Below are 13,400 nucleotides of genomic sequence, written 5' to 3'. Positions count from 1 at the left end.
TCAAGCACTTTCGCAGTGAGAGGTAAGTTGTCTCGGTCGGGTTTTCACAGTACCTTGCAATAAAGAAGAAAATCCAGCTGAAGACTTCTGTTCCTGGCAGTTCCTGCAGATCTCGCTGTTCCTGAGCCTCAGTTGTGGGGACAAGAGGGAGGAGGTCAGGGGACTCCTGCACTGCACGGGGACTGGTCCAAAAAGCTGGCAAAAGCAGATCTTCGATTCTGGTAGCTGTCGTCAAGCACATAAACTGGTGTCCCTCTCCCTGGCTATTCGGTTTCCTGCAGCACTCCGAGGAAAATACAACCAGCTACGAGAATGGTGTCCAGGTGGCTTATAAGTTGATTGGTCCCACCAACTCAAAGGGAGAAGTCGTCCTCTTCCAGCTCGTCTTTGGTTCCTTCGTTCCAGTGGTCGACTCTGCCTTCCAAGCCAAGAGACTCGCCTTTTAAACAGTTTTCTCCCATTCATTCCAGCCTAGCTGTCACTCACCCAGCAGGGTGGCTGTCCTTGCCGGACAGTCAGCCAGCCAATCATGTCAGAGTGCATTTGGGTCTCCTAGGAGATTAAGCACAGTGAGTTTCAGGCACCCCCCCTCACTTCCTGCCTACCCCAGACACTCGAGCCCCAGAGGCAGTCTTCAGTCCTGAAGCACGCCAAAGGCGTAGGAACAAAGGGACCAAACCTGGTTTAGCACGCAGAGACAAACTCTAGAAGGACCTTTCCAAATAGAAATGGCGAAAAAAGAAGACCGGGACCCGTTTAGACAAAGGAGGCTTAGGCGCCATCTTGAAAAACGTGGCTCCCGCGATTTAAAGCTACCGGTGTTCGCGGTCATGAAAAATGATGGTAGTTCACTGTAAAACCACTGCCACCAGCCATTTTGAGAGGAAAGGGTAGCGTTTGACTGCTACATGAGTTTCTAGACATAGGGGATACTAGGTAACCCCTCCAGCACTCTATTGTAAGATAGGGTGTGCTGGGTCTAGGAATTAGAAAAGACTAGTAAAGTCAATTTCACTTTACTTTTTCTGGGAAACAGTAGTTTATCCCAGAGAAGGTATTTAAACTTTGGGACAGCTTAAAAGGCTTCCCTGTGCCACTGCAATGAGGGTGCTTTGTTTCACAAATAAAAAGATGATGCCTATGGAGTTGTCTAAAACTCCATAACCAAAAGAAATAAACACAGAAAACAAACAGAATTAAAGGTACAGAGTCCCAAAGGTCAGCAACAGAGCTCCGGGGTCTCTAAGAGAGGAATTAGCACAAATATGAGAATTCTCCCTAACATTAACCAAAGCAAACCCTTGGACCAAACAGATAATCTTTAATATCTTTTCCCGATCTTACTTAAAAAAATACTGCTGCATTGGTCTCTTTGACCAATGTAACTCTTGTACCAAGCAGTTCGTCTTTAATATCTTTTCCCGCTCCTATGTAAAAATTAGCTTTAAGAAATTGCTGCATTGGTGCATTGACCAAAGCAAACTCTTGGACCAAACAGATAATCTTTAACATCTTTTTCAGCTCCTACTTAAAAAATAGCTGCATTGCATGCATTGACAAATGCAACCCTCAGACGAAACAGCTCATCTTTAATAACTTTTCCCGCTCCTACTTGCTGCATTGGTGGCATTGACTGCTGCATTTCAGTTGGCGACAGCCGGCTGCATCTGAGCGACTTCTCTTGTGATTTCTGCTGAATGATGATCCATCCTGCTGCACAGCATGGAGGCACCTTCTGGGGTGCTCCACTTCTCAGTATCAGTAGACCTGCACAGATGGGAAAGGTGTGCCCCTCCCGGCTTTAGTAGTATTACTGCTCTTCCAGTAGTACTAATACTTCTTAGGGCACGTCTACTATCCGTTCTACTCTTCTTAGCACTATTGATAGCGCTGCTAGTATGGTAACGGGTAACAATATTACTAATACTGCTGCATCATTATGGTTGGTACTGCCAATAATATGAGCACCGCTGACTCTGTCACTGCCATTACTAGCAGTACTCCTGGAATTGGGATTGCTTTTTTGTGGGCAGTTGGAGCTGGAAGCTGAACTTTTAGGGCTGTAAAATATACATGCGCAGGAAGAGTGGTACATTTCTTTGTGGTGAAAACACCGAAAACACTGATTTTTTCAATTGTTTTATTTTGGGGGTCAAAACACTAAAAACACTGATTTTGTAATTTTTTTATATTTGGGGGTTGGTCCCCCCAAAAACCCAATTTTCCACCCTTATAACGCCACCCCAACTCCATCCCGCCCCATTTGAACCCCTTAACCCACTACCCTTTATATATTTATTTAATGGTTGCTGTGTTTTTCTGTGTTATTGTATGCAGTGAAATGTACCACTCTGTAATGTTTTAGATGAAGTGACTGGGTACAATATACTTCGCCTTGCGTGTTAATATAATCTTTGATGAAAGATAATTGCAAACAAGTAGAAACCTCCAGCAGACATTGCAACCGTTTTGCAGAGGAGCAGCATTTTGTTTTTGATATGAAAATAGGTGCTCACTTCCCTGTAACTGTGAAAGATGTCACAACACTGCGACAGTGGCTTCCCGAGAGGAAGAGTGTAGAAGGTGCTTTAGTGGGTGACTCAGCCCAGAAGAAGGGGGTTGGGTAAAAAAGAGAGGACATTGTGAAATTTACAGCAGGAAGCAGACAAGATAGGATATGAAGAAAGATACAAAAAAACACAGTACGTCATGGACATCCTGGGAGAAGAGCTATGTTAAAACCAAGATGAGAATGCTAAAAGCAAATCCAAAAAAGTGTTTCAAACTGATGGAAAGATGACATTATTAGTGTTTACACACACCCTGATATCTGTGACTCAGCAGTGCTGTGTTCATGTGCAGTTTGTGTCACTGAAATAGCCACACGCCAATTCCCCATACATTTCCGTCTCCACCCACTCCACCGGTGGTGACCTTCCCTCTAGAAATTAAAAACACTTCTTTCAAAGGCGAGCATCCGCCGAATTCAGTGTTCTGAAAATTGCGGCTCGCAGGGAAAGAGTGGAGGAATGTTGTGCATTTACAGTCCCGGTCTTGGGCGGGAAGCGCTACTCGTTTACAGTCCAAATGACTTCAAGAGCTCTGCAACCAGAATCAACAAAGATGGGGTTTCCACTGCCCCATCAGGAGCTCCTGAACACGGACGTGCTTTGTGTGTAGATCTCCAGGCGGACGCCTACTTGCAATGTTAGCCAGGACATGGTTATCAGGAGAGAGCCTAAAAAGGGCGGAAACGTGGCCGCCTTTGAATGGCCATCCTGCAGTTTGCCTTTTTTAACAAGATATTTAGACTCATTATTTATTTATTTATTTATAGCATTTCTTATACGCCCCAACCCGGAGGTATCATGGCGTAGGCTACAGAGTGCATACTTGTCTGGCTACAGAGTAAGAGCAATGCATTTTAAGCATTTACAATTAGGGCAGAATTGACATTGGTAATGGTGTCGAGCACGTGGGTTACAGATGGTTTATACAGGTAACTAAGGAAAGCAGTTTGAGATTACTATGCATGCGGTGCTGTGTTTGCACAAAGAGCGTGTAGCAAGTTAGAATTTGTTAAAGAGCCACGTTTTAATGAGACTCTTAAAACGCTGGTGTGAGGGCTCATTCCTGATGTGGGAAGGGAGGGAGTTCCAGATCCTGGGTGTTGCTACTGGGAAGCTGCCCCCCCCCCCTACCCCTGTGCTCTTAAAATCAAGGGACGACTGAGTGTTGGCATCAGATCTAAGGGATCCGGTGGAACTTTTTTGCAATGTGGCATTGTCGAGGTAGGGTGGGGCTACTTTGGGGACGCATTTATGGGTGACACAGAGCGTTTTGAAAAGGATTCTGAAATGTATGGGCAGCCAATGAGCTTCACTCCGGATATGGGGGATATGTTTATTTCTTTTTAATCCGAAGGCTGCACGTAAGGCTTTGTTTTGCAACATTTGTAGTTTTGATAGGTTTGTTTTTGTGGTTCCCAGGAGGAGGATGTTGCAGTAATCTAATTTGGATAGTATGAGGCCTCGGGCCAGTGTGAGGCAGTTTTGTGGGGTCAGGAATTGGCGACTTGGTGCAATCAGTTTAGCCATGTAGGCCGTAGAAGAAGAAAGGGCACTGATATGTTTGGTCAGCGTCAAGGTGGACACCCAATGTTTTGACTTGGCTGAGACCTGGGATGGGTGTTCGTTCCATCCATGGTAATGGTGGAGTAGTCTGTATGAAGAGACTTTATTCTAGCAGGTGAACCTACGGTGCAGATCTCTGTTTTTTCATCGTTAAGGCATAAACTGTTCGTAGCCATTCAGTTTTGGATAATAGAGTACACCTTATTAATGGAGGTTGGGTCACGCTCATAGTTTCCTGTGATGGGTATGAGGATCTGGGTGTCGTCAGCGAAGTTTGTGTAAATGACACCCATGGCATCCATGGCTGCAAAGAGGAGTTTTGGGTAAGCATTGTATAGGGTAGGTGACAGGCAAGAGCCTTGGGGGAACCCTAGGGGTAGTGGAATTGGGTCAGCGGCCTCGCTGGCAATAGAAACTCTTGAGGTTTGTTCAGCTAGGAAAGATTTGACCCAAAAGGTGGCTTCGGTGGAGAAATTGAAGTTTGTTGCAAAGGCTTTACATAGTTTGTCATGGTTCACCAAATCTAAAGCAGCTGAGGGGTCGAGGAGGAGGGGAATACACAAGTTAACCGAGTCTCTTATGGCATCCCTCTGGATTTTTAGGTCTTATAGAGCTGTCTCTGTACTATGATTGGGCCTGTAACCCGATTGTCTAGCTCCTAACAGATTGTTTCAAGGTGGTTTTCGACTTGTGAGTAGGCTATTTTGTCAACTATTTTTAGCAGGAAGGGCACTGTGATTATGGGGCGGTAGTTAGTCGTTAAAGTGGGGTCCAGAGAAGGTTTTTTAACAAAAAAAGTTTTTTTTAAAGGTTTTTCAACAAATGCCATTTTATTAACTCAAAAGGATGGATGAACGCCTCACTATCCCTACACTGACAAGGATTTCCCTGCCTAAAATAAACTAAAGGAAAACACTCGTAACAAAAGGTTTCTGTCCCTCACACTTGTATACACACCAAATCAATAAGGTTATATATAGCAGTTTAACAACAACCAATATAACAGTATAATTCACACCACAATAGCTGCTTCTTCTGATAACCTGGTCGGCAAATTCCCCTTCTCCAGATTCAAGCAGCTCTTTATTTCAATGTTCAAAAAGGATAAGGAAATCCGGTGTCATGACAAAAAAATGCCCATTTCAGTTCTCTTTCTAATCCAACTTGACAACACAAAGTTCCAACTTGGATTCCAATGATGGTTCACAATTCCTCTTTGCACTGGTAGCCATCAACCATGTATATTTCTTTTTTTTAAATTATATTTATTGTTTTCAAATACAAACATTAAACTTGGATTTGAACATAACCCCCCATAACTCCCCCCAACCCGGAAGGTCTTCTTGGTGTCTTTCAGTATGGGAATGTCTTATGCACTGAAAATAGCCGTTATTCGGATTTAATGGGGGCACCATTGTTCCATATAGTCTGAATGCAAGTAGTCTTCGACCGTTCCCCATTCCTTTGTGAAGGAACCGCTAGAGCCCTGAATAGTATGCGTTAGATTTTCCATAGTCATCTGTGACCAGACCTTCTGGAGACATGTGTACACAAGCGGTGGGTCTTGCTTTTTCCAATTTTGGGCTATTGCTGCCCATGCCGCTATTACCAATCCCATGACGTTCCTCTAATGTGACTTCGTGTATTTCCTAGCCGCCTTGTCCTTCATTCCGCATAGCCACACCTTCTCTCCCAACTGTTCTGCATCTGAATTTTTTTTTCCCATCTCTGTTTTTACCTCAGACCAGAAACCCTTGATCCCTGGGCAGTCCCACCAGAGAGAACGTTTTTTGAGGAGTGGGCTGACCCATGCTTCTTTGATACTGGCGGGGATACATTTGGTGTTGAAAGAAGCATTGACAAAGTTGGTGATGATGGGTGTTAATGTGGGGGCGCACACAACTTGACTGGATGCGCCGGGAAGCTATCGCCTTTGCAGTTAGATGGTTTTAATGTGGAGATGGGGTTCAGGACCTGGTCTGGGGAGACTGGGGAGAATTTTAACAGGGTTTCTATTTTATTCAAGTCAGTGTCTGGTACTAAAGGTGTGGAACTTTTGCTATTCAAGAGATTCCTTTTGAGAAGTATTTTGTTTGGAGTGTGAGGATTTTGGAGGCTAGTGCGTTCTGGAGGGTTTTGAACCATGCTTTAGTCGAGTTGATGGTGGTGGTGGAAGGGATGGGGGATTCCAATTCTCTGAGAATGGAGAATAATTCTTTGGAATTCAAGGAGGCGTTGTTGATGCAGTTGTTGAGCGAGTTAGCTTTGTGAGTTATAACTGCAGTTTTGTAGATTTTGTTAGCTGCTACAAATGCATTAGTCGAGGTGGTGGATGGGGCCTTTTTTTGTAGGTGTTCCAGTGCTTTTTTCGTTGCGCCAGAGTACCAACAGTTGGTTCACCTGACTGGACGGGGAGTTTTGGTTTTGAATGGGGCTACTGCCTCAATGGTGGACTCAAGGCAATTGTTGTACATGGAGGCAAAGAGAGCGGGGTTGGTGGCTGATGGAGGATAGGTCTTCAGGGATTCCGTTAGGATGTGGATGAGGCAGTCAGCAGTAAGATTGAGGGTGTTTCTCATTGCGATGTGACAAGGAGCGGGTGGAGGTGCTCCTTGAGAGCTGTGAGTCTTTAAGATTAAGCTAATTAAGTAATGGTCCAACCAATTGATTTCTAAAATGGATTCGATTGTTAGTATGGTGTTTAAAGGGAAAATCCAATCCAATATTCTTCCCCTGGAGTGAGTGGGTGAAATGACAAGTTGAGTAAAGTGCATCTCTTGGAGGGACGAATAAAGGGCTCTAGCTTTGTGACCCAGTTTGTCGTTGAAGCCTAGTTTAATGTCCCCTAGTATGATGAATTTAGTGTTGGGCTTTAAGTAGGGGGTGACAAAGAGCGGAATATCTGATTTCGGGTGATTGCCATTGTTGGGAGCTCTGTAAATGATAAGGAAATGCATGGTGGATTTGGGGTCGGTGGAGAGTTTGAGAAGGAGAAGGTCATGACCATCTGCAGGGTCTAGTGGGCAGGCTCTGAATTTTCGGGAGGATTTAGCTATGATAGTAACTCCACCTCCTGTTTTGTCTTGGCAGTCAGCCCTAAATATGGTATAATCGGGGGCGATGGCCAGAGATAGTAGGGGCCTTGATGCTTGGTGAAGCCACATTTCCGTAACCACTAGGAAGTCTAGCCGCTGGTCTAGGGTGAGGTTGTGAGTGTCAATGGCGTGGGCTCCTAGTGATCTTACATTGAGAAGGGCACCTTTAAGACTAGGAGCGGGTTCTGGCTGGGGAATAGAGAGAGCAATGTCGATGGTGGTGTGAGGGTTGTACAGCTTGGGTTGCTCGATGACGATGTCATGTATCGCGTTGGTCTTTGCAGTGGTTAGATTGGTGCTTTTGGACATCTGTTCTAGGGTGTGGTGAGGTCTCCTATTAGTGTGCCCAAGAGGGCGGTAGGAGCTGGTACGTGTATTAAGTCTCACTCGTCTTGTATTTCCTAAGATGGGCTGTGAGGTGATCAGAGGGGTTTTAGGCAATCTAGACTTGAGTCGTTTGAGACGCAAGACTCCCGTGCATGGAGAGGTGAGCTTAGGTAAGGTTGAGGGGCAGGAGGCCGTGGAATTCCTAAGTGATGAGATAATGGTCTTAGTATTGAGTTTGGGTCTGGGTTGGCTAGTTTCTGGGGTGGGTATCTGCATTGTACGGGGTGGGCATGGGGGGCCTTGGGTAGGAATGGTGTAGGGCAGGGGAGCGGGAAGCGTCAGTGACACAAGAGTTTGGCGAGGCCATTGTTAACGTGGATATAAGCATCCGCTGTGCATAGCGAGGCATCGTGTATGTTGAGGTCAGTGATAATTTTAGTTATAGACAGTTGCTAGGTAGTAAAGCTGCCAGATGGTGATAAGGGATTGGCTGTTGTAGGGGGATTCTTAGACCTTGCGCGCGGTAACAGTGTCCCTCAATATTTAACGAGTACTATGTAGACTTTTTCATCAGCTAGAGGTATCCTAGTTTGATATGACTCATAAGAAAGGGGTTAAGTGCTAAATATAGCTGAGTTTGTTTGTGCCGTTAAGGTTGTGGTAGCGCTAGCGAGGAGAGCAGAGTAGGGTCCATTTTGGGGAGGTTGTACCATGTGCTGGGTTTGCTGGGTATAGTTTGTGCTGTGAGCGCTAGGGGTGTAAGGTGTAGTCAACATGGGGCTAGGAGTAATGGTAGGGGGACGCTCGGGTGGTAAGCAAGAGATAGTCCTAAGCTATGGGCGCAATGTTATTAAGGCGCATGGGGCGCAGTGGCACTTGGAGTTGACACAGTGTGGCTCTGTGGTGTTGTGAGAAAATGTGTGATTACAGGAAGCCGCAAAGAAGCTTTACAATTAAGGTTATGCGACTGCCATGGTGTGACGATGGGGTGCAGTTACAAGCCGTTACGATGCTGTTACGTGGCAGCTTGTTCCTAACTGTTGGTGCCCTAGTGTTACTATTGACCGCACATTCCAAGATTTTTCACTGGAGGGCACAAATAAGCACAAGAGGCGGAGATTTGAAACTTAAACTACTACAAATGGAAACTAGATGCATCTGTTACTTAAGATGTGTGAAGTATGGCCTTAACTCAGAACATGAGATGAATGTATTCTCATGAGATGAAACAGTGCACTATTATATGTGAGTTTAATTGGAGACTGTACCACTGGGGGTAGTTGCATTTGAGTACCCCTATGGAGCTGCCAGATATTTGCAAGCCGCATGTTTCTACAACACAAGATAAGACTCTGTAGTACACCTTCATCTACATACTAACCCCACGCTATGGCCTATACCAGCAGCACAAGTGTCTAACATACGAATTAGTACCCTACTCATCAATCACAGGTTAGATGAAAGATTTACAATGTTGTATAATGGATTCTCAGTGACCCCATGCCCCAATCACTATGGACCAGCTCTGACTATCAGTGTCTGATTGCTGGCCAATGGAGCATGACAAGCTCATGTAATTCATTACCAGACAATAGTACTATTTTAAATATCTTCATTGGGGCACTTTTTTATTTGATAGTGGTAATCGACTAGTACAGCATCATTTACCAAATGCTCTTCAACACTTACCAAGGGGTCGAGACCGAATCGCGTCAAAAGACAGTGACGTCTCGTGCACCAGATTAGCATAAGTAAACAATCCATCCAAAATGGCGTCGCGCGCGAAAATCGGGCATGAGGCAGGGAATTATTCCCATGGATTTTTCAAACCTAACAAGGTAAGAATTAGGAGCATTAACCCACTTCCTGTTTTTTTTTGTAATCGAATCAATGATGCTTTCACTAGTGGTCTTTTGAGTATGTTGATGAGCTAATGCCCAACCAGGGCAATTGTTAACTATTTACCTTCTCTAACCAAAAAAACTTTGATATTATAACTTGACATTAATTAACAATGAAATTCATCATTTGGAACAATTGTATGTTAACTGATACTGTGTAATTTTGGAAAATTTGTATTCGTTTTTACGTTGTAAAGTTTTTATAAAAATATTTGAAAGTTGATACAATCAGCTAAATCAATGAAAAAAAATTATAACTACAGGTACGGAATTGAGCATTGCTATACATACTTTAACTGAAGGAATTTCAGAGACCAAATTTAAACGTCACAAGACCCTAATATGTAAGCGACCCTTTGCCACACTTGGGGGTTCATGACAATTCTTATATAACTCATTAATGCGGGTAACAGCCCTAATAGTATAGAGTTCTTTCATTTGCCTTTCCAGTATAATACTTTGGTGACACGAGAAAGTAAAGATACTGACTAAGATCTTAAACGTTGAGCACATGAGTAATATTTAAGGAGACAAATCCTGAATTACAAGAATTGGTAAGCACCCATACATTTACGTAAGATCAATAGGTCACGTGAACCCTAAAGCGATAGGTGGCCCTAAAGACGCGTCACACAAGCATGGGTAATAAACCACGGCCACCTGCATGCCTTACCGGAATATCAATTTACTCCGTACTGTGATCTTCTAACACACATATTAATCTACTGGCCTGGATCCATAAGGGGATACCAGGGCACTCACCCCAGCGGTATCGGTTATTTTGGCACAATTGGATTATCATTAAGGACAAGTGATAGGGGCAAGACGGGCACGATAAGATTGTGAAACACTATTAATATTAACCCCCAAATAATATGACATGTTGCTAATGGAATTGCCCCATGTCTAATTCCTTCCTTTGTGTTCTTCTCCAACCCAACTATTGATCCACCATGGGTATGTAAAACGTACATTATGAATGTACATCACTTGGTACAATATGAATGTATTTGATACACAATGCGAACTGTGTGGGATTGGTATATTTTTTACTGTTTTTCTGAACGTATATTGAACAGCCTTGAGAACGACCTAGGGTCGAAACACGTGTCGGCTGTTACTGAGCCCAATAATGAAAAGCACTGATGCATTGGACTGTGCAAATCATTGAATTACCTCTTAACACAATGTCCAAATACTAGGGTGTAGCCCAATTTATCAGCACAATCGGCCCAAACATACGCTGCCACTAGCAGCCACGCTCTCCTCATTCCTAACTTCTTCATGCGCAGTGCGTCTTCTCCTCTTGAGTTCCTACATGGCCCTGGGCGGCCTCAAATTCCTTGGTCACAGTGGAATGATGGAATGACGGCATCGAAACCTGCATGATGGCTTAGATGCGTCGTTGACGTTTGCTGCTGGTCAGCTGCGTGACCGTTTCCTTAACTCCATAGGCACTAAGGGCAATGCCTGTTCACTCTGGCACCACCAGTTGCTCAAAATGAGGGCTTTGCTGCAAAGAGGTTCTGGAATGCATAGACTGATGCATGGCACATGTTGTGATTCGTAATGCGATTTCTGCTTCCACACTTGAAACAGGCACGCCTTGGCCTTTCTGATGACTGAACTTTATATCTGTCCTGATTGGAAGAATGCAGCCCTTTCTAATACCTCACATACTTGTCCGAAGAAGCACCATGTTGAACTGCGCTAATGGCGCTCTTCGAATCGGGTGTCTCCGCCTCATTCATGCAGTAGTAAGAATGTTAACTAGTCTTGCCATTAGAGCTCACTTCTTAAAGGGAGGGTTGTCTAAGCGTCCAATGTGCTTCTTGTACTTTGGAGACACAGATGTGTGGTACCAATTGGTCTCAAGCGAGCTGGTCAGTCATGATGGCAAAAGAGTACGTCCGAGAAAGTTCACTGAACTCTGTAGTCTGTTGTATCATTTCTTAGGGTCCAGCATTATGAGAACCCACTCGCTAAGGCATCGGTCTAGGTGTCGGCATCACCGTAGGCAGTGCCATCATCTTGAACACCGGGCGGAGCCAGCATGAACAGGTGTGGCCCTCCGGCATCTGGGAAGTTGAGGAACAAGGTATTTAGGCAAGTCCAGCCCAACTATGGCCTAGATGTAAGTTTCGAAGGAGTCTTTCTCCTGGGACAAAAGAATTTGAGGAGCCCAAGTGTATTGTGGGAACATAAGATGAAGCGACACCCCTGGCATGACATGGAACATAGTGATGAAGCGAGCAGTGCTGGTGGTGGTAGCAGATGCGAGTGCTGTGGGGAAGCGTTGAGAAGGGCATGCAGGGCCATGCGATTCCAGATCATATACTTTGTGGTGGCTAATACACAGCATTCCAACACACAGTATTCTGATACATGAAAGATGAGTTATTTTGCAAGTAGCATTAGTCGCAGCACCCATGGGCAAGCAGTATTCATGTTTCTGCTCACTCAATCGCTGCAGCGTTGGCTGCTGCTTTGCGCATGCGCTCTCATTGGCTGTGTGGGGTAGGAAATCAAGGGCAAGGGTGCAGGTACTGGCCATGGTACATGTGCAGGAGAAGAGGTTACAAGCATAACGTGACAAAATTAAGCACAACCATCCCAAGATGTTTCAAACCCTCTCTTGTTTTTCAAGGCTTTCTTTCTTCAATAAGGTATATTCTGCAATGATTATAGCCATCTTGGAGTCCTACAAATGAAAATGTAAAATCTTTAAGATCTGCTCAATGGTGGCACTCTCTGATTATGTTGTTGTAATCCTTGCGCTCAGGAGGCGCGGATGAGCCGTGCCGCGGAAGTGATGATTCAGCACGTGGAGAACCTGAAGCGGCGTCACTCGCGGGAACATGCGGAACTGGAGGATATGAAGCGGCTGATCCAGCAGAACTCCCGCAACCGCCAGCTAGCAGAGATCCGAGGTAAAGTCAGAACACTGGGGGGAAACATCTGGATGGAACCAGACCAGTAAGAGGTACATTCAAGATACATTAAATATCTCAGGGGGGTTACCATGTTAGGTCCATCAATAAACATGGCAGGCTGAGAACATTTGGGAATAAATTGGAGACAGGCCAAAATCAAAGAAAACTCTTAAGAGTAGGCAGTAGATTAAGGAAAACTCAGAGGAGCAAGGAGTAAGATGGAGTTAAATCTGAGCAGTGGGTCTATGTATAGAAAATCAGGGATTGCAACCAATGGAAAGATGGAATGGGCTTAGTCAAGATCACACCATCTGAGTAAAGCAGGGACAATTTAGAAAAATGAGAAGGTTGAGTCTGAACAGCAGTGAGTAAATCAAGGACAACTTAAAAATAAAATGTGTCAAGAGTGTAGGTGTCATAAGGATGTGTCTCTTATAGGTTTGTGCACTCTTTCAGATGACGGAGAGCTGAAATCAAAACCTCACCTGATGCGAGCTCTTCAGCAGGTAAACGAGGGAGTCGTTCCACTGCTTCCCACACGCGCCATCTTTTTCAGACGTGGCTCCGACTTCTCATGGAACTCCCGGGGCTCTTCTTCATGGCTCCAATACTTTTCCATGGGCATTAACAATTCTACTGCAGCTGTACTGATCATCGTCCCCTGAGACCGATGTCATTCTCAGGTCTCTCTCACTTCAAATCCAGGGTTGTATTTCCCTGTGCCTGCAGAACTTGTCCTTTTATAGCTCCCACTCCACCGCCCCCTTGTCTCCAGAAGCCAATAAACAGAATGAAAATAAACTAAATATCTATGTTTTTCACTCTCACTTCTCATCCAGTTCCAATATGCTTTTCTTAGCTACATCAGTTCTCACCCATCTCACTTCTCCCAACCAGCACACTGCCCTTTACCAGAACACTGCTCCCAGTCAGCTCATCCCACACTGCTTTACCCGTTTGCAAAGTAATAACTTTCCAGGTTGGCTCTCTCATCTCCTGGGCCTATAACAT

At 44.7% G+C, this 13,400-nt stretch overlaps 1 protein-coding gene across 1 annotated transcript in view; it reads left to right on the top strand.

Annotated features, from left to right (window-relative positions):
• LOC138520268 (inositol 1,4,5-triphosphate receptor associated 2-like) overlaps positions 1-13,195 on the top strand; it is a 37,628-nt gene extending 24,433 nt beyond the window's left edge. Inside the window, exons 5-6 of the mRNA XM_069632723.1 lie at positions 12,239-12,386; positions 12,846-13,195. Of these exons, the coding sequence (XP_069488824.1) occupies positions 12,239-12,386; positions 12,846-13,054 (357 nt within the window). The 3' untranslated portion in view covers positions 13,055-13,195. The remainder of the gene's footprint in view (positions 1-12,238; positions 12,387-12,845) is intronic.
• The last annotated feature ends 205 nt before the right edge of the window (positions 13,196-13,400 follow it).

Source organism: Ambystoma mexicanum, chromosome 13, assembly GCF_040938575.1.
Source record: "Ambystoma mexicanum isolate Mex_15411 chromosome 13, UKY_AmexF1_1, whole genome shotgun sequence".
Lineage (NCBI taxonomy): Eukaryota > Metazoa > Chordata > Amphibia > Caudata > Ambystomatidae > Ambystoma > Ambystoma mexicanum.
The sequence above is the reverse complement of the archived record's forward strand: the minus strand, read 5'-3'. Positions and strand labels throughout refer to the sequence as shown.